General features: G+C 39.1%; 1 protein-coding gene across 5 annotated transcripts in view; it reads left to right on the forward strand.

Moving 5' to 3' along the window:
- RAPGEF4 (Rap guanine nucleotide exchange factor 4) overlaps nucleotides 1-21,560 on the forward strand; it is a 141,162-nt gene extending 119,602 nt beyond the window's left edge. For all 5 annotated transcript variants that reach the window (XM_052675641.1, XM_052675642.1, XM_052675645.1 and 2 more), the window contains 8 exons: nucleotides 2,531-2,656; nucleotides 3,120-3,298; nucleotides 7,521-7,611; nucleotides 9,754-9,804; nucleotides 10,418-10,505; nucleotides 10,866-10,930; nucleotides 18,712-18,766; nucleotides 20,275-21,560. In XM_052675641.1, coding sequence (XP_052531601.1) covers nucleotides 2,531-2,656; nucleotides 3,120-3,298; nucleotides 7,521-7,611; nucleotides 9,754-9,804; nucleotides 10,418-10,505; nucleotides 10,866-10,930; nucleotides 18,712-18,766; nucleotides 20,275-20,402 — 783 coding nt within the window. In that variant the 3' untranslated portion in view covers nucleotides 20,403-21,560. The remainder of the gene's footprint in view (nucleotides 1-2,530; nucleotides 2,657-3,119; nucleotides 3,299-7,520; nucleotides 7,612-9,753; nucleotides 9,805-10,417; nucleotides 10,506-10,865; nucleotides 10,931-18,711; nucleotides 18,767-20,274) is intronic.
- Nucleotides 21,561-25,630: the final 4,070 nt, after the last annotated feature.

The raw sequence follows: 25,630 nt of genomic DNA on the forward strand, positions 1-25,630 counted from the left end.
GATGATCTTGCCCCTCTGTTCTGTGTTGGCGAGACCTCACTTGGGGTACTGTGTCCAGATGTGGAGTCCTCAGTACAGGAGAGACGTGGACCTGTTGGAGCAGGTCCAGAGGAGGGACACAAAAACGATCCGAGGGATGGAACACATCCCATGTGAGGCTGAGAGAACTGAGACTGTTCAGCCTGGAGAAGAGAAGGTTCTGGGAAGACCTGAAAGCAGCTTTTCAGTATCTAAAGGGAATTTGTAATACAGAAGTGAACAGACTCTTCAGCAGGGTCTGTTGTGATAGGACAATGGGAAATGGATTCAAAGTAACGGAGGGGATATTTTGATTGGACATAAGGAAGTTTTTTCAATAAGGGTGGTAAGGCACTGGCACGGGTTGCCCAGAGAGGTGGTAGATTACCTGGCCTTGGAGACATTAAAGTCCAGCTGAACAGGGCTCTGAACAACCTGATCTAGCTGTAGTGTCCCTGCAGAAGAGTTGGACCAGATTGCCTTTGAAGGTCTCTTCCAACTCAAACAAGTCTAAGTGCTCCAAATGCTACAATGAGCTCTGAGCAGCTACAGGACTGCAGTGTGCTAGTCTTTGTCAATTGGACAGGCTTCGATAGGAACTACGGGGTGAACACTCAGCACCTTATATGAAGCTCTCAGCACTGCACGACAGAATTCATCTCCTTATCAACTGCATTTTTTCAAAGAGGTATAAACAACTTCAAAAATCTTATGACCTTCCTCCCTCCCAATTTAATCCTTTTATATTCTGGTTTCTTGCTGCAGCCTATGAGGGTGCATTTATTTGTATTGCACTTGGCAGTTCCCGTGTGAATATTGTTCTGGGTCAGACAAATTTGCAAGTATGCAGTGAGTTTACATCTACGTGCTTTTTCCTAGTCTTGGAAAACATGTGTTTGTTATGGTAACAGCTATATTGTATTTGTCTCCAAATAGGGGAAATAAGCCCGAAGTCTTATTCCACAAATTTCCACGCAATAAGATTTTCTACACATAACTGTATTTTTCATTCATACTTTGTCTTCAACTGAAGAAACTTTTGGGTTTATGCAAATCCCAGGCTGTAAGGTTAATGGCTGTCCTGAGGTTTTTTTTTTTTTAAGATAATGTTATACTTAAATACTTTATTTAAAAAATTGTAGATGGATATTTAAAGGCAATAATGTCTGTGGGTAAGTTTAATTATTTTTAATGATATGTATATTTAAATAACATCATATTTGTATATGATGGTATTTGACATAAAGGCTTTCCCTAGCAAGAACTCAAACAGAAATAAAGCTACAATACTGTGTATTGTTGATGTATTAATCCAGCCACTTTTTTTTCTGTAGGTAATAGAATATTCCTTTATAGAAGACAGTTGATTTAATAAGCTCAATTTTAGTGCTACAGTACGTAAATATGGCCTGTTAATCTTCGAGACTCTATTCAGTTGCTACTCAGAAAGGAGCCTGTTGACAATTCCCTGCTCTGCAATTAACTAACAAAGACCTTGTAAGACATAGAGAAACTTGTGAGTGAACTCTACTGCCCTCTCCTGGAAACAAAACAATTAAAACGTGGGCTTGCAAGAAGCTTTACTGATGTTTTCCCAATGGAAATTTCAGAATGCATGTGAACTTGCAAGATTGTTTGTTAGTATTTAGCCGGGGCTGGCTCAAATGTGTTGACCTTAATATATACAGCAGGTTACTTCAAAAGTGCCTTGATCTCAAGCCATGTTTTAAATCTCTTCAGTGTAAGATCTGCTTATGTGCAACACCATAGATCACATTTCTTTTATTGGATGGTATGGAATTGTCTTTTGAAAATACTTTATACTTGAATGGTATAAAGAATTCTTTCTTAAAGAATTCTTTCTTATAAGACCGTGTGTTTATAATTTTCATTACCGTAATGAGGAGTTTTGCAATCAGGTAATAGTGCATCGTGGTACTGACAAAGAGAAAGTATGGGCATGTTTTAAATGCCTCACATAAATGAGCAGAAGATCTTGCAATCACTGCAGATTTCTGAAATATGGTGGGTGTAATAATTCTCATTGGTATGGTCAGTAATTTACAAAAGTATCTGGCTTCTGCTTTGTGACTCAGTTGTTTGTGTATGTGAAAGAGGAAATTGATAACAAAAGCTTTGTGAACAGACCTATGCTCCTAAACAAATAAGCATGCTTAAGGAGCAAAACGCACATTATTTCTGGCTTCAAATTCTAGAACAATGCTAATAATAACATACTGACAACAGTCCCTCTTACTTCCTTACAGTACCTCTGAAGTAATTTTAGAATTTCACTCAGCATCCTCTGCATAGTGGATACTGATTTTTTGCATAGGACTTCTCTTTTCCTAATGCCAGCCTGTGCAAAACAGCAAATTTCAGTTTTCCTATTAGATGCAGGTGCAGGGAAATGGTCACACTGGAAACAAACAAACAAACAAAGAAAAACGTTATGGAAGAAATGCTCCAACCACGTAATTTAGCATTTCTAAAATATTTTTTCTGTTTGTAGACACCGTTACCAGAACAAGAGGGACCATCAGTTGGTACGGTTGGAACGTTTGAGCTGATGAGCTCCAAAGACCTTGCACATCAGATGACAATTTATGACTGGGAGCTCTTCAACTGTGTGCATGAGGTAAAAAAAAAGTCCATCTATTCAGATTCAGATCTGTCAGGAAATGTTTAATTGGTGCGTTGTATGGTAGGTATGTTCAGTACCTGCAAATCTCTGATCTTGATTTTCAAAAATACTGCCTACAAGTTTTGAAAGCACGAGGCATTCTTTGTCTGATTTTATCTTTGCATCTTTTCTATAAAACTTCCCCCAAACACATGCTGTTTAAGTGCATTTTATTCAAGATATTAAGCTATTTATGCATAATCTATAGTTACGCTTTTAGTATGCTTCAGCTATTGACTGTTGGATTGGAACCAAAGTTCTTGTAATTGGTGCAACAATAAATGTAAACTGCAGAGCAAGTTTCAGGCTAGTGTAGGAAGTAGATACTTACTGGTTACTGTTTCTACCTTCTTTCCACTGTCCAAAGTATAAGATTTCTAAGAAAAAAACTAATCCCAAATGCTTTTCTTTTTCCTAGCTGGAACTGATCTATCACACTTTTGGAAGGCACAATTTCAAAAAGACCACAGCAAATCTGGATTTATTTTTAAGAAGATTTAATGAAATTCAGTTCTGGGTGGTCACTGAGATTTGTCTTTGCTCTCAACTCAGCAAGCGTGTGCAGCTACTGAAGAAATATATTAAGATTGCTGCCCAGTAAGTACACAATCATCTATGAGCTGGAAATGAGGCTGAATATAGTAAATTTGTTGCTACTGTCCTTTTTCTGTTTGTTTGTTTTTGTTTCCAAGAAGCCACGCGTTCAGAGGTTAAAACGTTTTTATTCAGTAATTCTGTTTCCTTACCGTGTGGTATAGAAGTGGTATACATATTTCTGCCTTACTCTTCATTGATCCTTTATATGTGAAAATCTCTGGATTTTTAGGGCTATGCTTTCACATCGAGTTTGTGAGTAAATATATACTTCAGCTCCCTAAGAGAATCCATCATTTACCCTTAAGCACATTAGGAAAAACTAATTTTAGTAAAGGATATAGTATTGAGATGATGAGGCTTGTGCAGCTGCAGGTGGTGATCACTGTTACCTTCTTCCTTTGCACTTTGCAATATGTTTATTACACTTCTCACCTGTCATTCACTGTCTGAACTAAGTTCACTGAGGCATGCAGTGAGGAGCTGCTGTTCTTAGCATCTGTCTGAGACTTTGGGTGTTGTGAGTGGAGACTTTAAGCAGTGTTACGGAACAAAGCAGTCCTTATTTGTTGGTAAACCATGAATTTTAACATATGTTGCACTCCTTGGTGAAGTAGTGTGAAGAAATTACAGCTGTGATGTCTCTGTCCTCACAGTTCGTGATTCCACATGGCTGAAATCAGTGTTCACATCAAAACTATGGCTCAGCATCCTGCTGTGCTGCAGGCTGAGCCCTGCTCCTCAGTGCTGCTTCCTTCCTGGGACCTGCTTCAGGCCCTCTGGAGGCTGGGGGTTCCTAGAAGCTGAAGATTTTCAAAATCTGGCAGTGTGCATGCAGGATTGGGTTTCTGTGCAGAACAGTGAACAGCATTTACCTCTTCAGTTTCTAAAAATAAGCATGCTGCATATTCCATGATCCTGCAGCCGGGAGAGGGCAGTGGCAGCCGCACACAGCACAGGGAGCTGGGGCCTCTGCTGAGCTCAGAGACGTGTAGCAGGGAAATGGTGAAATATGGGAAATTGAGATACAATAGTCATTTCCATAAACACTTGAAATCGAGTACCTGAAAAATACAGTTAAATATCTCCTTAATAAGCCGCCCTAGCCAGTGAGTTCCTCAGTGTCATGAGTTTAGCCCTATGCTATTTACAACAGCTTGACAACCTCCTGTTTACTTCCATGTTTCTGGTATCACTACAATGCTAAAAATAAATAGCTAAAAGTGGCTTGCTCTGCCGAGTCCTCTTTGTCTCCTGGATGCAGAGAAAGCCAAAGCACAAGATCTGCCGAAGCACAGACGGAGCAGGCAGGACTGATTGCAGGGTGGGAAAGGCACTGGGAAGTTCTGCCAGGCTCCTGCCCCCGGCGCGGGGCTGCTGTAGTAACAAGTGCTATAGCATGCCTGAGACAAACACTGCACCCGAGTCTGAGGGGAGAGAAAGCCAAGAAACTGAATCAGCAGCTGGGGGCCTAGGCCTCCAAGCAAGATCTGTAAGAAAGCTTTGCTTGCAAAGACCCTTGAGACCTTTACCCTACCTGGAACTAAAAGGCTCATTAGAAAAGTGTCTGGTGCAGTTCAGTGCTGCACAATTCATCTTGCATGGCAGGTGGTAACAAGATGCCTTGCATATACCAATTTTCAAAGATAGCAGTTGTTGAGAGCCCTGTTTCGATTCTGTGACAGGGGGCCCAGATACCATTGCAGGAGGCACATTGCTCTACATCTGCCCCCAGCACACCCTGTGCTGTGTATTGCCTGGTGCCAAGCCCTGGCTCCCAGTGCTGTGCACACATGCTGTCAGTTCCAGAAGCTGTTGTTGCCTTTGCATCTGCTGGGAAAGGATGTGGAGGTTACCAGGTTCATCTTTTCCCTCCAGCCATTGTAGGATCAAACTTTGAAACAATGAGAAGAAGCAAACCATGTTTCCTGTAGTGAGTTCTTCCCACAGTAACTGCATTTGAAAGGCCTTCTAGGAAGTACTTGCACAAACTTTTGTGGATAGCCACAGACACTGTATGCATTTCCTCTTTGCAGATACACCCACAGGCTATTTAGAAACTTTCCTGTGCATCACTACACTCAGACACTTTCACCTAGTTTTTGAAAAATGTTCTTTCCCTACGCATGCATGTATTATAAGCCCAAAGAGCCTCTAAGAAATTTTTGAAGGGTATGTGTGTGTGCAGAGATAATAAGATAAATCTGCTCATGTAAGTACTGAGAAGTTTTAACCATACTTGTGCTGGAGACAAGAGCACATGTTTGTTTATATATATGTTGACAATTTGTAGTAATGCAAAGATATCTCCAATACAGTCATTTCTGGGAGGCTGAGGAACCTCTGCTCCAAACACACCATGGTGCTTGTGGAGAATCCACTTACTGACATTTTGCAGGCAGAACGTATGCACCACTGCCAGTGGTGCCACACTGCACTGTTTCTCATTACAGTGTTCCTCTATTTGGATCTAAGCTATTCAGTGTAGAGCCCGCAGAATTTACAGAACATTTGGTACACAGAATCTTAAACCTAGATTGATTCTAGGGTCTTAGTCAAATGGCACTGCTTAGCAGAATATTTAGCAAACTTTCCTTTTTAAAATGAAAGATAAATTCAAATTGTATATTGCAGACAGATTTGCAGCTGCCTGCATTTGAGCACTACTGATGTGTGCTACTAATTATTTTTATTATGCCAGAATTTATTCTCAGCATCACAAACTGCAGACAGATCTCCGTTTCTGGATTTAGTTGTGCTTAGGGAAGAGCTTATCACCAACAACCTATCCTGGTTACTTTTCGTCCTTATTTCTCCTCAGATCCACTAACAAGGCACTCCTTAACTTGCTCTAGTCACAATAAGTTGGAGTAGCTTTAGCATTTCAGCTTATCTTCACCAATCTTACTTGGCTGTCCCTAATCTGATGTGGGAGAATTTGTATAAGCAGCTCTGCCAGACGCTGTGAGTGTGCAGCAGTCTCCTACAGGCAGACCATCAGGTGGGGAGAGATTTTTTCATATGCTCAGTGCTCACACTGCGTAGACACAAGTGAGGTCCAGATCTAAAGGACTCACCTCTTCAATATATCAAGTCTGGTGAAACGGGGGGACAGAAAGAGCAGAGCTCATATGGCATTTATAGAGTCAGACAGTAGTGTATGATGATTATACTAATTTTATGTTGAGCTGAGGATGCCTCAGAGGAGCTAAGAGTGTCAGTAGTTAATTGAAATTCTCAAACCATCTGAGAAATGTAGGTTAAATCTTGTGGAAGCTTTCTTCGAAAACAGCAAAAGAAGCAGAGACTGAGATTCTGAAATCAGATTTTGGGAATTAGTTGTGGAAAACAGCAAGTTATTCGCAGGAACCTTGTAGGAGGCAGATTTGTGTGGCTTTATTCTCTGTCTTCCGTCTCCACTGAGTAAATGAGCCATGCAGTGCAGTCATAGTCAAGGAACTGTTTGAGCTTCTCCTGTCAGAGCTGGACTGTGCCGACTCCTGCGTATGGTGTACTGAATCTTCCATAATTACATAATACATAATTACATAAGTTACGTTTTCCAGCTTTTCTGGCTGGTAACAACAATTCTCCATTGCATTAGGGATAAAGGTTAACCTAGAGCTCCTACTGCCTCGGACCTCATTAATGATGCTGATAGCAAATGGTAGTTCTTTGCCTGAAGCATCCTAAAAAGTTCCAGAATATACAAGTACTATTTAGAAGCCATACACAGCAAGAAATCACACAGGCACACACAGGCATCTCTAGACAGCTGGTCTTCTCTTTAAAAAGACACAGTGCCCTTGTAAACTGCAAGGAAGATCTTCTAGGGACAGCCTCCAGCATTCATAGCTGTTTTTGGAAGCTGTCAGCAAGTTCTTCTGCAAATGGGATTCTAAAGCAGTTGCTTCCACTGGTATTTCTGGGGTCTGGGTTAAGCCCAGATCCGATACTGTCTTTCTGGATGGGAAGGAACTTCAAAGACTCCTTTAATGTCTTGCAGATGCTGGCACACAGTGAAGTAGGAGCAGGAGGTTGTTTTAAGAGGGAGAGTAAAGAAGTCTCACAGTGAATTAATGCCATAGCAGAGTAATGGTGCATTGCTGGTCAGAGCTGCAAAGCTCCTGTCAGGTTATGTTGGGTTTCTGGCTTAGCTCCCTTCAGGTTGTCTTGTGTACTTCTGTTCCTACTGATGCTTACAACTTAAAACTTTGTGTTTCAGCTGTAAAGAATACAAAAATCTGAATTCCTTTTTCGCTATTATTATGGGGCTGAGTAATGTTGCCGTGAGCCGTCTTTCACTGACATGGGAGGTAAGTTGTAGCTACAGCCCATTTCCAAGAAGTTTGACTGGTATGCCTGCTTTTAGTTAGCAGAAACATGTTACGACTTTATTATAGGAAACACTAGATCTAATAATTCAGGTCCTGAGCAGAAGCCTTTAACTTAGGGTAATAATTTTTACTGATAAGGCAGTATACCTGTAGGTGTGCTCGGTGCTCACAATCAGTTAATAAGTATGACAGCACCAGTTTTAGTAACTAAATCATCCAACAGGATAAGCAGTGCAGCCTCTTACATCAGCCCATCCCCTCGTTGCCTTAACTAGCCATTTGTTGAGTTCACTCACATGTTGTTCTCTAAAATCCATCCTCTATTTGCACATATTATTTTCTGATCCCTATATGGACTCTGCTACCCTAATAACATATGGATTCTGTTTTTCTCTCTGGTATGTCCCCTTGATTACTGTCAATTTGATCTGCACTCTCAGAGCTTCCACTTGTTTCTGTGGCTTTGTTCTTTTCTTTGTGAGCATCTGGAAAGGGCAGCGTCCAGCAGGATGAGACAGTAAGCATGTGTAACCACTAGGAACACTCTGGTTGTCAAAAGCAGTGCAGATTTGAATGTGCATGTACTTCCTTCATTAGAAATGGAAATAGTTGGCACGATGCAACTGAGACCAGAATTTGAACACCTAAAAAAGGAATTTAGACTAACATGTCTGAGAAAGCACCAGCTTAATCTGCAGTAGTACATGTTGAAAGTGGTATATAGAATCAGTGCTGAAATCAAAGATTTGCAGATCGGTTTCAAAAAATAATGAGCTTTCATTTGTGGGTAGAGAGAGGGGTAGCTGGGAGAGCCAAGGCAGTATGAAGACAGAAGAGGTACCTGGAGTTACCTCAGCAGTATGAAGCGGATGCAGGTTCTGAGCTGTGGGGGACACACGTCTGTTAGCATTAGTGAACCTGAGCTCAGGAAACGTTATCAAGTGGTTGTGTAGGGCGGTCAGTCAGTTTGCCAGGAGAATCTCTGCAGCTTGATGTTTAAACCTTACATGTGTACAGATTATGCTAAAAACCAAACATATAAAGAGCTGATTTTTGCTGTATTGTCATGCATTTACATTAGTTGCACGCACAAATTAGATATTTGCAGGTGCAAATGTCCAATTATACCACTTATTTCACAAATACCTAATCTGCATGCATATGCAAACGAGGCAGACAGTTGTTCACACACATCATTAAAAATTAGGCCCTTGCTGTGGCACACTGTAAATATCTTGCTAGGGCACGCACTCCAAATGTAGAAAGTACTAAAAAAAATCATCTCTGCACCACAAAGTCTCACAATCTTTAAATGTTGCTCGTTGGCCAATATTAGTTTATCAAAACGAGAAAGCTGACATTGTCTGAGTGTGCATTAAAAGTCACTCTGATTTCTGAATAATTTATAACACATCTTATTGTCTTTATAGAAAAATATCAATTAATATATCTATTACTAGTATAGTATACTATATATATAATAGTATGAGAGGGAAAAATATTTACTAACAGCCATTTCATCCTATTTGCTGTGCAACCAACTGGCCACATTTATTAGTGTCAGTACTGTGAGCTAAGATCTATTCATTATCTTATGGCCTAGAAAGCACTAGAGGCTGCTGGGCACATCGAGAATGCTGATTGTCATGACCAGAAAACCTTCTGGAAATGCCTAGGGATGGACTTGAATGTTGTGAGGGCAGTTCCTTGTAGGTATGAATGATGAAGCTGAGCCACCCCTTCACAAGCTGTGTTTAATTTATATTTTGTGATAGACTGTAGTGGGGAACGTCCTGAAGCCACTCACTAAACTTCCACTTCCATTCTGAATTCAGTGATGACAATGTAAACCAAACAAAAATCTGAATCTAAACATCCCATAGGAGTACATTCAAGTTGGGATTTAGATCAGGATGCAGGTTTCATGGCTGGTCCCGTCTCTATTTATAATCCGGTTGCTAGGAGACATGTTGTATTTTAGATTAGCACATTGTTAGAAATATCTGGCAAAAAGAGCACTTTCCTGACTTAGGGCGTTGTAGAAGGAACTAGCATTTACAGTAAAATTACTGTACTAATTGGATTTAATTAAGGTTTGCTATTTTTGTTTTTCATTAACAGAAACTTCCAAGCAAGTTCAAGAAGATCTATGCAGAATTTGAAAGCTTAATGGTGAATAGCAATAGATCCCTTATTCTGTGCACAATCTGAGCTAATTCAGTTTCTGAGTAACTGATTTGAATTCCTTGATTCAGAACATTTTATATGCCCTTGTTTGACTTTAAGAAGTTTATGATCCCATTTTAGAGCTGCTAAAACAAGTATGTATGACTAATAAATTATACTCTTAGGAACCTACTCTGAGAGAACGTATGTATCACTCAAAGTTAAACTGAGAAACTCTGAAAAGCTTTATTGCATGTTTTCCGATAGCACATGTGGGAAATTATATTTTACAACCTGGATTTTTCCAGGCAATGCATTTAATGTTACAGCATATGCATTACTGGCTCTGCAGCTGCAATGGAGGAGGTAAAATCTTCAGTCCTTTTATAAACAATTTTTTCATAATCACCTCTTCCCTTGCTATTTGGCATGAAAAATGTTTGTGTTCAGAATGTAAATGGAATGGGAAAATGATAAAAGGCTTAGCTTGCAGATGCACTTTTAAAGCTGCACGAGAAAATAGCGATTTTAATAAATGCCATGGCATCTAAATGAATGCATACAGTGTCTTAATACATGTAATAATACATATTACTAATTATTTTATTTTTTTCTTAAGGATCCATCAAGAAACCATAGGGCCTACAGACTGACAGTAGCTAAATTGGATCCTCCAATAATTCCTTTCATGCCTCTACTTATAAAAGGTAAGCTTGTATGCTACCAGAACTATTAACTTGAAAGCTATTTGTCAAATATTTGAAGAGTCAGAGTAAAAAGCAGCAAGAAAAAGCAAAAATCAATCTCAGTGTGGGGTATGATCTTTTTCCGTTAGAAAAAGTGTGACACAGAGTCAGGAAAAAAATGCTTTGGTGCATCTGAATATTATACCTCAATTTTACTAGCCTCAGAAATGCTGTAAATGAAAGCCTAAATGTTTTACTTTTATAGCTGCTTTGATTGTTATAAGAAATAGATAAAACGTTCTGTTGTTTTGTTTCTGTTCCATTGTTTCTGTATGCCATGATTCAGTTACGGGCTTTAATGTGTCTTTTATTCCCATACAGACATGACGTTTACTCATGAGGGAAATAAGACACTCACCGACAATCTAGTAAACTTCGAAAAGATGGTATGTATTACATTTTGAAATGATGGTTGTGGGATGAAAATTAAAAAAAAAAAAAAAAAAGCCTTCTTATTCTCCTCTTCAAGAGTGAATTTTGCAGCAATGACTTCTAGAGCCAGAAGAAGGGAAGGCAGCTCCTAGAGCTGGCAACAACAGTGCATTGTGCACAGAGCCTGTGCCCTCTGTATTTCTGGAAAACCTCATGGAGGTAGAAAAGAAACTGCCCACTGAGCCGTGCACAGCCAGAATGTTTCCTAGGAGAGGCAGCAGCAGTGACGGGAAGCAGAGCTGTTAGAGGCGGCTTTTAACAGCCAGTTTGAGACCATGCTGTGATTTAACTGCTGTTCCTTCAAACAAGACTGAACTGCCTCGGGCTGGGGCAGTTCTGCATTGCTCCTCGGAGAGTGAAAGGAGCTTTAAAACAGAACATGTACATCTTATTTCCACTTTAACAAGTGGAAAGAGTTTTCTATGACTTGTTTGCTTTCCTATTGGAAAGAGATCAGTGACAGTAGGTTTGATTTTTTTTTTTTTTTTTTTTTAATTTTATTTATTTTAAATTCTGCACCCAAGCCCTCATCATTTCAAACACTGTCAAAAACTGCAGGCACGCATAGGAGAGATCTTGACTGAAACTCAAGTTTCTCAGTAGTGAGAAGAAATTTTCTTGGCTACTGAGGCCACATTCTCAATTAATGTGATTAATGGCGCATAGATCTGAGTGCCAGGGTTAGCCATGCTCAACTATTAGCAACCAAACCTTGCAAAACCAAACCTTGACTTTCTCTGTCTGCAGTTAAACTCCATTCAGCAGTGCTGGACTGTATCTATCTACTGTGGCACCTGTGTCTACTTGTTCTAAGTACTACAGCAACCACATCCACTGCACTCCTGAGGAGCGTTGCGAGCTGTGATCTTTTTCCAAATGGAAAAAAAATGATAACTTTCAGCTCTTTAGAAAGCTTCATAGAAAAGTGATTATCAATGAGTCCTAGGGTGGAAATGCCATTCTACTTAGCTGAGACTCTCATGTGTGTAAATGGTTGTACTAATGCCTGCGTAAGGGCCTGACCTCACTTTTCAGGAATGAAATATGTAATTGCATATGCAGACGCTGTTAACAATTCCTTCCTAAGGCCCTGAGCTTTTCTGCCTGGGGCAAATGACTTTTTCCTAGACTGCCTGTTCTTGTTAGACAGATAAATATAAATAAGTGTAGATGAGAAGTATTAGTGGTAATACAAAGAGATCTCAGACTTGACTGGAGCCCCGCCAAACGATGGGGATGGTAATGGTATTGTTAGAACCATCTAAATCACTGGTTCTCTACCTTGCATGGCCTACTTACATGTCCCAGGGCCAAGAGTGAAACTTAAACTTGAACTGACCTATATGTAGGCTGCTGCAGATCTGCCCCTCTCACTCATATCTGCACATACCTTTATCTTCAAAGTAGAACAAGAAACAAATCAGAACGTGGTTTTACTAGTAGCACTTAAAGGTTTGAAACAAAATTTTATACTGAATGAATACAGTATTACCTGTTTTGATCAGTAATCTGAGCTTCAACTATTTCACTTAGGAGAGGAAACTGAAGTTCAGTTGTTTTATTTTTGATGCCATTTATTTTTCAAAGAATTAAAATATCTCATGCTCCTCCACACATGAGGGCAAGAAATGTTCTCCTTGCTCAGACCTCTAAGCCTTTTTTTAGTTAGTACTGTACCTAAAGGCTCTTTCTTCTTTTTCTCCAGGCCTTACTACAGGTGTATATTGTGCTTTTTTACTGCTCTCTACTGGCTATTCTGCATGTGTCTATTGCTTCTCTCAACACTTAGCTCTTCAAAACAGCATGTATTTGGATTGCACTAACATAACTCATTCAAATCCTAATGTGAGCCTAGCAGTTCTTAGATTTTTGCCTGTGCCATCAGGTCAAGCAAAAAAAGACCTACTGTTAAAACTCAGTCACTACCACCTACTTATGTTAAGCTTACAACAATCATATCCACAAATAATTGCCAGCTATTAACTAGTGAAGACAAGACAAGACCATTCAGTCAGATAACTCGCAGATAAAGATACTCTTTATCAAGTATAAAATCAAAGTAGTTCTGTGATGTTATTCTACTCTTTTCAGGAGAAAAGTAGAAACTAGATTTCATCACAGGAATTATGACCTGCTATTTGTCATTTCTGCATGTTTGTTCTAGTGCATGTTATTCTGCTCCAAATGGAGGTATCTCTAAATATTGCTAGGAACCATTCTATTACTGATCTGTCTAAAACATCTTCATTCTTTGCAAAATGATTTCCCTTGAACTTAACTTCGACGCTTGCTTAAATTTATGAATAAAAATGTCCAGGTAGTTCCCACTGGTGGTGCCATTTTCTGCTGTAGGAGATTGGTCTCTCCATTTCTTGTGTAAGCAGTGATGAAACTGAGAACAGCCGCTGGCATTGTATCTGCATTCTCACCACAGAGCTCTGATCCCGACAGCTGATGTGCTGCTGACAACTTTATTCCTGTAACTGGCAGCCAAAAGCAGAAGTTTGATCTGGTGGCAACCTTCAGCTGAAACTGAAGCTTCCTTTAAATCTTTTATGTTTCCTGATGTTCCTGCTGTTGTTTATATTAAACGATGCATCTTGAAACATACAGGAGCTGTCAGGCAGTGTCTGAGCCAGGAATTCTGTCAGTGCCAGAAATTGTGAGGCCTGATTTCCTCCGAGTTTTTGCACCATGGCTGCCTGAGCTCTGCTCGGAGCTTTCCTCATGGCTGGGGCTTGTGTGCTTTCTTCATGGCTGCGGAATTCTGCACAAATAAGCTTTTGTCATAACATAGGAACTTACAGCCTTTTCCCTAAAGGGGACAGAAGAGGCCCTTTATGTGATCCTTCTCCATAGCTCTGTGTTTTCACAGAGAATTGGTAGGAACTTCCTTATGATTGAGACTTTGGACTTTTTCTCAAATTTGACAAAATTACTCAGAGGAAGAGGGGAAAACAGATTGATGTTAAACACATAAGCCTAATTTGTTTGCTTATTTTTAGAAAGTCAGACTAGAAGGGAAAGGAACTAAGCCCAATTTTTCCTGCTGCAGTTCTCTGTGAATCAGTCTTTTCAGAGGCAATGTTGAGGGGAACATTGCTCCACAGAGCATCACCAACTTTTACCTGCTGCTATCTTTGTGACTCCCTGCTCCTTCTTCCCCTTGCCCATCTCCTGAACACCATGGAAATCTCTTAGCTAGGAGTGGCTGTGATGAACAGGAGATAGGGAAGGTAAACCAGGGAAGAGAAAGCAATATGTGATAGAGCCACAGTTATGTGCAAGCAGGGAAGTTTGTAAGCTGATCCAGGTAATCTGTATGTGATGTGGGCAAGCAATATTTAATGCCTCAGAAATATGAACACTTTTTGTATTTGCTATGCTTTTTGCCATGTCACTTTGTTTCATGAAGGAGGCAGGAATATGGAAGAAATGAGAATTTGCCCTTAAAATCCAGCCTGAAACTGGCTTTTGTAAGTAAGTAGACAGAATAAATTTCTGCTATTAGTAGTATAAGTGCTTTGTAAAAGATTTGTCTTCAGTACCAAAAAAGACATTGTTTTAGAGCAATACTGAAGGTCTTCTACCTATCTCACTGTAAAAAGCTGATATAGACAAGTGTTGCTTAGATGTGCCTTCCACATTCTCTTTGACCTTGTGTGGTAAAAACTACCTGCATCTTTTCCCCACTTAGTAATAAGTGGTGCTTTATAAGGCACATATCTGTACAAACTGAAAGATCTGTTGTCATAGAGGACTGAGGAATGAATAGGCTTGTAAAATTTTCTGAATGCTGCAGTTGTAGTTTGGCAGGTTGAAGGTATTTTGAGATCTGTAAGCAGGTGAAAGTATGATAAAAGATATTCATAGATAGCAAACAATTTATGATCTGGAATACACATTTGTCTTTTAGTTCCATTAATGGCCCTCTTTTCACATGAAGAAGAACCCCCCAAAAAGCTGCTAGATGTTTTAGTTCCTACAAACTGTATAACATCAATAAAAGTGGGACAACTTGCAACCTGTAAGGCACTAATATGGACGCAGTAATATATCTGTGATTCTCCTTAGAGACAGGCAATGCTTCATACAATTTTTCTTTATCTTCTTGACTGCACAATTTTGTCCCCATCTTGGTTGTACTGTCCTGCTCTCTAACTGCCACTACTGAATTTTGTATTCATAGAGAGAAGGAAGATGCAGTTATTTAGGAACTTTACTGATGTCATTTCTCAAACCATCAGACAGCCTGAACTTTCCCTGGCACAATCTCCATGAAGCATGACTGCGCAGCATCTCAGAAATGGCACCTGTAGAGGGAGCAGAAGTCACAAAAGTGCTCTGAAACCGCTGACCTGCCGTGACAGCTCAAGGCAGTGCCATGATGCTGGTCACTGATTCTTCTTTTTGTCAAACTTCTTCACCCTTCAGGTGTGAAATGAGGATTAGAGAATCCGTGCATATTGGTTTTCAGGTTTTGTGGAGATGAACAAAAGGGAATTCTCACTCTGATCCTTATGCAAAAAAGGGCAAACATTCTTTCATTTTTGGAACATAAAGATTATGCAAAAAGTGTGTGACTAAAGCCCTTACTAGTTTTCTATGGCATGTATGAATATGTATAGCATTTTAAAACCTTGGTTTGGAATGGATTAGAAGATAATGTGCTGGCCTGCTGCCACTATTCCAGATTGCATAAAACTTGAAAGGGTATTGTTGTGTATATATAGCATGCTGGTAGTTGCAGTTGCTTGTTATATTATGCAGTTGATTCATTTCAGAAAGATACATATTTCGTCTTGTATGGCTTTCTGATAACGGTCTTTCTTAGCACAGTGAGTAAACAGAGGTTTATTTTTGCAGCCATTGACTAGAGGTAATCCTCTGAAGAGGAAAAAAAAAAAAAAAAAGGAGCTGGCAATTAAACTTCTGTTTGACCATTTTCTCTGTATGTTTCCAGTTTCCTTGCCTCAAAAGAAGAGAATCAAATTTATCTGCATGATTCAGAAAGGAAAATTCACTTCATGTGCTGATTTTCTGTCCAATTCACACCTTCCAAAGAGGAGAGTTTGGGTTTATATTAGATAGTGAAACAGCTCTTGAAAAAAGCAATGTGAAAGGAGATCTTGAAGGATGTACAATACTCCAGAATCTCCCTGTTTGGCTACAGTGTTCTTTTCTGGCCAGAGTTCCTCTGCTTTTTTTCTGCAATAACACCCACTTCTTTACTCCTTTGTGTTTCGTCATTGCCAGGATATTTCTGAATGCACAGATCAAATAAGATTATCGCCAGGAACAAGCAAACTAACTCCTTAAAATTAAAACTTTCAGCCAACTGAAGCAGACGAGGCGGTTCAGCCCTTAACCAGAACTCAGAGGAGTTCATTGTCATTTCTGTTTTCCTTGCCAGTAACTATTATGAATGTTTCTCACATAAAGGAAACAAAGAATAAAATTATTTCACAGAACAGTCTTTTTGATAAGTGTAAGTTTTCAACGAAGAAACTTAATGCTAAACTAATAAAAAACTGAGCATGCAGCCTAGCTTCAAAGCCCATTTTTAATTGAGGCTTCAAAACTTAAAACTTTACCAATATTAACAGTTAGGGTATATATATTGACAATCCAACTAGAAAGCACATCAAGCAACACCAGAAATCTTCATGAGAATGAACTGTACTTAGGAAAGCACCTCCTTTGAGTTAGACACTCTTGACACTTTATCAGGTTGACAGGTCCAATCCAACTTCATGATCTTTCCTTTAAGCAGTTATTTTGGAGAAGAGCTTCTTGAAATAATACATTTGTCAGAGACAAATATGAAAGCACAGAGTTATAAAACATTCCTGTTTTCATGTTCATGTTGTTTTGATTTTTTTTTATTAGGTTAGACTTGAAGAACCAACATGGTAATGCACAGTGGTTCTGTCTCAATCCACTGTTATAATGGGTGCTTATCCTTGAGTATTTAAGAGGTTCCATCAAAGTCAATGGGGCTTATTCATATGCTTAATGCTAAGCACATATGAGAATTTTTGCAAGATAAGTGCCTTAGAAAATCTGTTTAGTAATAATGGCTTGAAGAATTATGAAAACCAGCATACTATGAAAGTGACTCTTACTTGAAATCTACCTATTTTCCACATGTAAATCCATATGACTTTAGAAGCAAAGTAAGCAGACTCATCCAAATTCCCATGATCTTTTGTAAATTTGTGTTACAAAGTATTTTTTCCATCAGCTTCTGAGTGATGGCATTTCATCTGATTACAAAATATGCAGTCTACAAAAATGTAATATGTATCACTAAGCATTTCCACCAGCCATAACATTTTGGATCTTGACAATGCAATAAAATGTCAAAAATTATTCATCTGGTGTGTGTGGAAGGAATGTTTTACATTAGTGCTTCCCATTCTTGGAATGATACTGATATTTATTTATCCTCTTTCACTTAAGATTATAGTTGTGTATGAATTTTGAGGAACATACAGGTTAACTGTTTGCTAGTAACAAATATATAATTTTGTTGTGTAAGAACTTGTGAATCTCACGCAAAATTTCTAGTAGGTATGAAGCAGCCTTGTGAAAGTGTGCTATGTTAAAATACTGAACTTTGTTGTGATTATTGGATGATGTTAAAATGTTTGCTGGAGCAAACATTAGGCTCTGGTTAACTTTTCCCTGTTCTGCTAAACTTTATTTAAGCAAAAGAAACTGAAATAAAGGTTCAAAAAATCAGTGAATGAATAAAACTTTCTTGCGAAGGGAATTCAGTGCTGAAGTTTCAATTTATTTAATATTGTGAAGAATAATTCTAGCCAGCACTGGTGGATAGTGCTGTTAATTACAAAAGTCAGTTAAAATCTTGGAGTCCAGAATTAAAGCTGGAATGTTTTGCTTCATGACTTAGCATCATTTCTTCTTAAAAACTTTTGCAAAATAGCATCTGATTTATCAGAGCAAAATATATTGAACAGTTTCTTACTTGAGTGAAATTATGCATACTGAAGAGCAAGCACAGCCAAAGAGAACTGAAGTGAGTTCTGCTTTTTTGTGAATTGCCAGTAGGAGTATCCACCAAAAATGAATCTGCTTCTCATTTGGATCAGATACACTTGTGCAAGATAACACTGTTTGTTTGATGAAACCTGCCCAGGACCACAATACTAACCGTGTCCATTCCCACCTGTGAGTTCGGCATGCTTGAGAATTGGTGAAAGTAGCTCTCACCTAATCATTTTTACTGTCATTTCCAAGGAGGGCTCCATTTCATACTCAAACAGATATGAAACATGAAATCTCCTTAGCTGCCGACTCTGTTCTGGAACTGTCTTTGCTGTTAGGAGCTGATGGTCTGAAAATGAAAAAGTACACATACTCCAAGCCACTGCACATGATATTTCTTTTGCTTTTTAACATGGAAAGATGGTATCAAGTAAATGCATATTGAAGGAGATGATTTTCATCCTTAGTTAAAACATTTTGCAGCATCCAAGTAAGGGAAGGGGCTTTCTGAGTGCATGTAAATTACACTCATGCTCATTTAATGCCTGTGTAAATGCAAATCAGACCCTGCATATGAGAATATCAACCTTAAAATTATATTTTCATTCACAAGACTTCTTTTATTGGCATATATCTTCACACACAGGCACAATTAGGTGCTTCGTTTAAATGATGATGAAATACAGTGCTTGTTTCCTGATTGCATCCCATCTTTTCTTTCCAGCGCATGATTGCCAACACTGTCAGGACGGTGAAGTTCTGCCGAAGTCAATCTTTCAGTAAGTGTATTACAACATCTGCACAGTCAGCATTACCATCAGTAGCTACAGTAATTACAATCTGTGTGTAAGAGAATTGAAAAAGCCTGGTTTCCAAGGAATCTTCCCTGTTTGGATCCTCTAATGTTTCTCAGGGTGAACTATCCTTGTGAAAGTTTTAGTAAGCTCATTCTCCTCCATCTCTTTTCAAAGGATGCAAAGGAGGTAAGTTTCTGTGAGGTCTCTGCACAGCCCTCAAATTAGAACAGGTTCAACTTAGCCACTGGGCTCAGAAGCAGTTGAATTGAGGTCAGCAGACAGAAACACACAGATAGATGCAAGACGCTTGCTTGCATAAACCCTGCTTCTGTAGGAAACCAGGCCAGAAAGATGACTTTATGTGTGACATAACTGCCTAAGGTGATGAATTTAAAACTCGTTTGTCAGTATAATTATCTGAACCTATGTGGGGCCAGGTGAGATGATGGCACTGTGTGATAACCAGGCTTGCTCTGCTGGCCTTGTCCCACCTTGGACTCACTGGCACTGCATTTCTCAGTGCTTCACTTGCTTTGCCTCACAGCAGCCCTTCTCTTTCTCAACAGAACAGATAGTATAAAAATATATTTTTTTATTCTTTCTATCTGCATCAAAGTATAACTCTCGACTATCAAGGGAGCTTTTTTTCCAGCCCAAGTCTTTTTCTGGCCATATGTCTTTTAATTTCCATATACTATGGAAATTCCACTATGAGACCTCCACATATGAGTTATTGAGAAATTGAAATGGATTTTCACTATACTTGATATAACAAAATGTCAGTAGTTAGATGTACTGTATCTAAGTCCTTTGCTTGGCGTGTATTTGTATAGTGGATGCGTCAGTATCTTTCTATTGGAGAAGTTTGTGAAGTTACCTACCACACATTTCATTAAATTGTAAGCTGTCCACTGTGAGGCTGAAGATACTCAAATTGGGAATTAGTGGTATTTCATAATTGTTGTAGGAGTACTTACAATGCAGTTATACTAAATACTGTAAATAGGTGGTAAACTTTGAGTCTTGAATGGGACAGCCGCGAAGCACTGTGTTACACAGTATTACAGAGATTTAATACTGAGATAGAAATGGGAATTTTTCATGAAAGGAGGCTTAAATCTATTATATATTTTTGAACCAGTGTGAACGCTGCTGGTTCAAAAGCAAATAAGAAGCTTTAAATCATGCTAGTTAGTTACTGAATTTATAGTTATTGACAGCTAAGGCGATGTATAAAACAGTAACCAAAGCCATCAATTCCAGTAAATGTAGCTACAGATATCTGGGAGGAAAAGTTAATTTGTAGGGGCAGTAACCAGAAAGACTATCAGATATGAAGGAAAGGTTTCAAAGAGAGAGATTTCTAAATATTTTCTTTTTAACTCACCAGGATCTGGTGCTTCCTGTGACAGCTTGTAATGAGTTATGCATTCTGTTCAGGCATTTGTTCATTTAAGTGTATCAATCCTACATCATTTCTCTTTCACTAGATCCTGACGCAGCCCTAGCTAATAAGAACCATCAGGATGTTCGGAGCTATGTGAGGCAATTAAATGTGATTGACAACCAGAGAACTTTATCACAGATGTCTCACCGACTAGAGCCGCGTCGGGCATAAACATTTGAGGCAATGATGAGAAATGATCTTTTATCCTGTCAAGGTCACTTGTTAAGAACTTCACTTTCTCTGCGACTGCACTGCCACTACAAAAATAAGCAAAAATGTATTGTAAGGTCTTAGGCAACGCACAATGTACTGCCTGTCAGAGAACTTTGGCTGAGAAAGAATTTATGCACTATAGCTCTAAGGGTGGCCATGTTGTGAACTATTAACTCATTTTAAAGTGCAGTAAATGATTTTTGTATGAATTTTAAAAAAGGGGAAGAAGAAAAATAGTTTAAAATGCACAAAAAAATAAGGCTCCTAACACTTCTAAGGGAGCTAGTGTTTTTCTCTCTAACAAAAAATATATGTTTTATAATTTCTTGCCTAGGTCAGGAAAGAACTGACAGTTTTGCTTCCCCAGCTACTGTTGATCTCAATACGAGATGTATGTAAGCATCTGATGAAAGAGCAGAGGTTTGGGAGAATTGTCCAAGGTATAATTCCATTCAGGGAATACTTAAAAATTTCCCTTTGAAATACAGCAGATACTAAAAAAAAATTCTAATGTTATTCACACTGCCTACTACTTCAAGCAGTGTGGCCACTTCAGAAAACTGACAGGACTGAAAATATTTTGAACGATAACTAGATTAATCTGTGTTTACATTTTATTTCTTTTTTTAAACTATCAGGTTTTTACAAAATTCCACTATGAATTAGTAAGGCTGTCAAAATCATCAATAGCATAAAGGTAGCAAAAGACTGGTTCAAAATGAGCACAATATGCACAAACAGATTTCATGAGAATAGTTTCCTGAACATCAGAACCTTCAGCTATGATTAATACTGGCTGGCTAACATGTATTTTCTGGTCTTAAGCATTTACAAATATCTAAATTTTCATCCAATTGTTTTGCACTTTCAACAGACTGTAAATAAATATTAATTCATTATGTTCTAGAATATTTATTTATGTAGTAGCCATTGTGCAAAAATAATTGTTTTATTTATTTTGTTTAGCATGTTCTCAAGTGCAGCTTTTGTCTTTATACTTTGTGTGCATCTCATGTGTAGGAATTGTGTGATGTGTTTTCTGTAAATAACACTCAGTACCTTATTAAACGTAATTGCCGGAAAGGTTTGGTCACTGGCCTTATTTGCACATTCAGCTTTGTTTTCCTGCGTAAGTCCTGGTGCTGCTTCTTGGCAGTTACAGTAAATTCACTTGTATTTTGCTGGGCCTTGAGACTACACGTAGCCCACATCTACACTGGTGGAGATGACCACCATAAACCCAGTGCGATGCACCCCTGCCACGGCAGAGCTGTAGCACTGCAGTTCGACGCCAGCTCATTCAGGCTAAGAAGGGCCCTGACACTCCCATGTAAAGACAGAAACCACTTATAGTGGAAAGGTTTAAATGAAGAAATGATGAATTCTTAATTTTATTTAACTCAGAAGTTTGTCATCCTCACTCACAAATGTGAACACTCCAACCTACTGACCTCAGACAAGATTTTACCTCGAGTAAGACCTTGGCTGATGTGGCACCTGGGAGGCCCCTGGCTCCTGCCCTCCAGAGGACCCAGAACCACAGAGTGATCTGGTCAGGCCCCTTTCCCACCAGGATCTGTAGTGATCATCTGAACACTCCTGGGATGGCTGTGCTACTGCTGAGCAAGCACATGTGGGGCCTGGCAGATGCCAAGGAAATGATAATGTTTACATGGCCAAAGTCTTTCCTATTGCATTCGCACAGGCTCTGCTCAGGGAAGTTGAATGTCATAAAATCAATTAAGCCGATATTAGAAGCTGCAGGTATTTTCTCATAATTAAGTTTCAGAGATTGATACAGACTACCTCTCAGATGTAGAGTATGCTTTTCTTGGAGTTGACCAGGATGCTGTACTGTCAGTGTACACATAAAGATTATATTTTTTAATCTCTAAACAATAATTTCAACCTTTTAGTTAAAACAAAGTCTGCAAAAGCTGAGGATCACCAGGGAAATACTGACGTGCCAGGCTGCTAGCTGTTCTGTACCTGCATTCTGCAAAGGAAAGAATTACACGGTTAAGAAATATTCTGCAGCATGATGACATAATTTATTTTAACTTTGCTGTCTGACTAGAAGTTCAAGATGATTCAGAGGAAAACCAGCTAAAACCATAGAGACAAGTTTCTGTCTTGTTATTTCAAGTGATAAATATTTCTTATTTTCCTTTGTACTGCTCTATCAGTATACTTTGTATAGCTTTTTCAGATGCAGAATCTTCCCAGAAGCAAAGCATGCATTAGAGTAAACTTCAGGGACAGAATTAATTCGTAAGATGTTTTTATCTTTACAATCAATACGTAACATTTCTGAGTTCATGGTTTTATTTGTTCCAGATTTATTCCTATTGTTTGGACTTTCATTTATTACTGTGTTAACTGGTCTATAAAGCTGCCAAGTTTGAACTTGGCTCAGCACAAAGGCTGATTCTTCATCCATTTAATGTGTTTTTATCCCCTTTATTTATTCTTTTATTCCTTAGAACCTCTAACTGCCTTGCTTATTTGTTGCCAAACAGTCTCTATCACATAGATACATCCCAGTGATTCAGAGATTTTATGGTACCTCTGTATCAACAAATAAATGCAGTTTACCTATGTCAATGAAACTGGTGTCTGGCATTTTTAAATTTTCCAATAAGAGGTACTGTATAAATAACAGCTCGCTATCTGTGCATCTAACTCATTCGAGTGGCTCAGATAGTTGCTATGGCACTGATCGCAGCCTGCATACCTAGAGATTAAATGAATTAAGCTACCTTCTGGCTCTAGGATCTGTGTGGGGCTCCTCTCATTCCTGTTGTTGACTTTACAACTGGAAAGCAGCTGCTGATCCATTGCTTTTGCTGCCTGAAGCCTCAGTGTCACAATAGCACAAAGAATGAACAGGAACTCCAGAAACATTGAAATATTAATGCCCCTATCACCTTCACCCTGCGCGTGCAGCCACGAGTCACAATTCCCTGTATGGGAGCACTCTGCTGGGTCCATGCTGGGTGAGTTGCAGCATGCTGCTTGGCCTGATTTTGGCATGTACCAACTCCAGAGCATGGAATTGCCCAGGCATGATCTGGTGGGACATTCTCATTGAAAATGGGGAGACATTTGGCCTGTCTGCATTTTCCCCTTGCAGCCCTTAAGGGACCTCAAGGTTTCACACCCCATTCCATACTGCTTGAGAAGGTACTTACGTCAGCACTTCAGACTGCACAAATGTAAACCTATTCAAAACAAGGACTACACCTTAGGGTCTTGGGGACCCAAGAGGACTTAAAGCCAGCTCATAGCCCAGAGCTCCTGTCCCTGTTTTCTTCTGGCAAAGTCACAGCAGCGCTTTTGAGATAGGCAATCTGAGGCAGCATCCATTGTCTTTTTTCTGGGGACAAGTGAGGTTCCAGATCCCAGAGTCTGTACAGTAACACCTTGGGCATTTTGGAAAACATCTAACAGAATCCCACAACTGATACAGGTTTTGGCAGTAAGTATGGAGCATCAACATCTCTATTAAGGGCTACAGAGTCAAAAGAGTTACAAGATTGTGCTCTCCCCTCCACAGCACATTTTCCTGTTGTAGGTTTGTTAGGATTTATTGTTTTTCTCCACGCTTAGCTCTGGTGCAGGTCAGCACTGTATAGAGCTATGGAACAAAAGCTAAATCCAGGGAGACTGAGCCCAGAGTACCAGAAGGCTATTGCAGTTTGGTAAAGGCAGGATCCAGACACTTTGTCTTAACCTGATCAATTGTAAAGACAAGTTACTGCCAGACAAAAGAGTTCAGATGTGTTTGCAGGACTCTTAGAGGATTTTGCATTTTTTCCTCCTAAGGAAAGTGCTGTGAAGGTGCATGGCCTCAGCAGACAGAATACAAAGACACAGAGACAAAAAAAAATCCCTCTTTTCAAATACGCGGTGGCAAAACAATCTTTTAGGTATGAGAAGTTTAAATATAATTTAAAAATCTTACAAAATAAGTCAGAAAGAAATCAAAAGATTTAAGCTGCAGGGATTCCAAAAGAGATAATGAATATTGCTTAAAAAAAAAAAAAAAAAAAACCAACCAAAATGTAACGGCAGAAAATTATAAGTCTAAATTGTTAACGTAGCTTCTTAGTAAGGTCAACTGCATAATATACAGCACCTTAACCTTTTCCAGCAATTTTTAAACACCATGCAGCTTAAATAGACTACTTCTGAATTCAGCAGTATTTCTTCTGGGAGCTCTGAATGCAAATCAAGAGGTAATAGTGGAAGAAAATTAAAAGATGTGCTATTCCCATTTCATTTTTTGTACTGATAATAAGGAAAGCAGCATAGAGAGTGATACAGCAAAGTGAAGCTCTAACTTGAATAGCCCTTCTTTCACTGTTAATCTGAAATGCATTACACTGTACCTTTTCAAATAATCATAATGTTCTTTACTTTATCCTGCATTAAAGTTTAGCGGGCACAAGCAGCAGCTGTCACCAGAGGTCAATGTATTAGCAATCAAAGAAAATAATGACCAGATTAAAAAGTTATCGTTAAAATCACTAAGCCAGAAACTTCTTTGGTTGCCTGTGTTCAACTAGAGCTCAAACACACAGTGCAGCCCCGTGTCCCACCAGGCCACAGCTGCCTCTCCTGCCTTTAGTCACACTGAGGGAGACCGGGGAGGGCCAGGGATACACCAGGTATGGCAGGGCCATTCCTGACCAACTCAGGCTGCATTGCTGCTGGGCAAGGGGCTCCCTGACACTGTGGCTAAAACCCAATTTTTAGCTTCTCCCTGTGGTGAGAAGCCATAGTCCAGCTTTGCCATGCCAGGGCAGGAAAGATTCACTCACATTTCTTCTGCTCTGAGCACTGTATTAGCAAGAAAATACTCCTCTCTAACTAAGGAAATACCTTGCAAGATCCTAAGGAATGTAATCCATCCATGGTCTTCAGGTCTCGGTGGCTTATGACTCAAGTGATGAAGGGACTACTGTAAAAAGGAAAATTCTTATAATCAAATGGGTGAAAAAAAGCAAGCATGTACAGCTATAAAATCTGTAACATACACTTAACTGCTGGGGGATATTTCACAAAAGGGTGGATTTTAATAGGCTTGGCACTCAAAGGTAATTTTTAAATTCAAAATAAACTCAGAAAACGATATGAAAATACATAAAGAACACATAATTACTGACGCAAATTGGAATATTTTT

Source organism: Tympanuchus pallidicinctus, unplaced genomic scaffold (assembly GCF_026119805.1).
Source record: "Tympanuchus pallidicinctus isolate F22 unplaced genomic scaffold, pur_lepc_1.0 scaffold15, whole genome shotgun sequence".
In the NCBI taxonomy this organism is placed as follows: domain Eukaryota; kingdom Metazoa; phylum Chordata; class Aves; order Galliformes; family Phasianidae; genus Tympanuchus; species Tympanuchus pallidicinctus.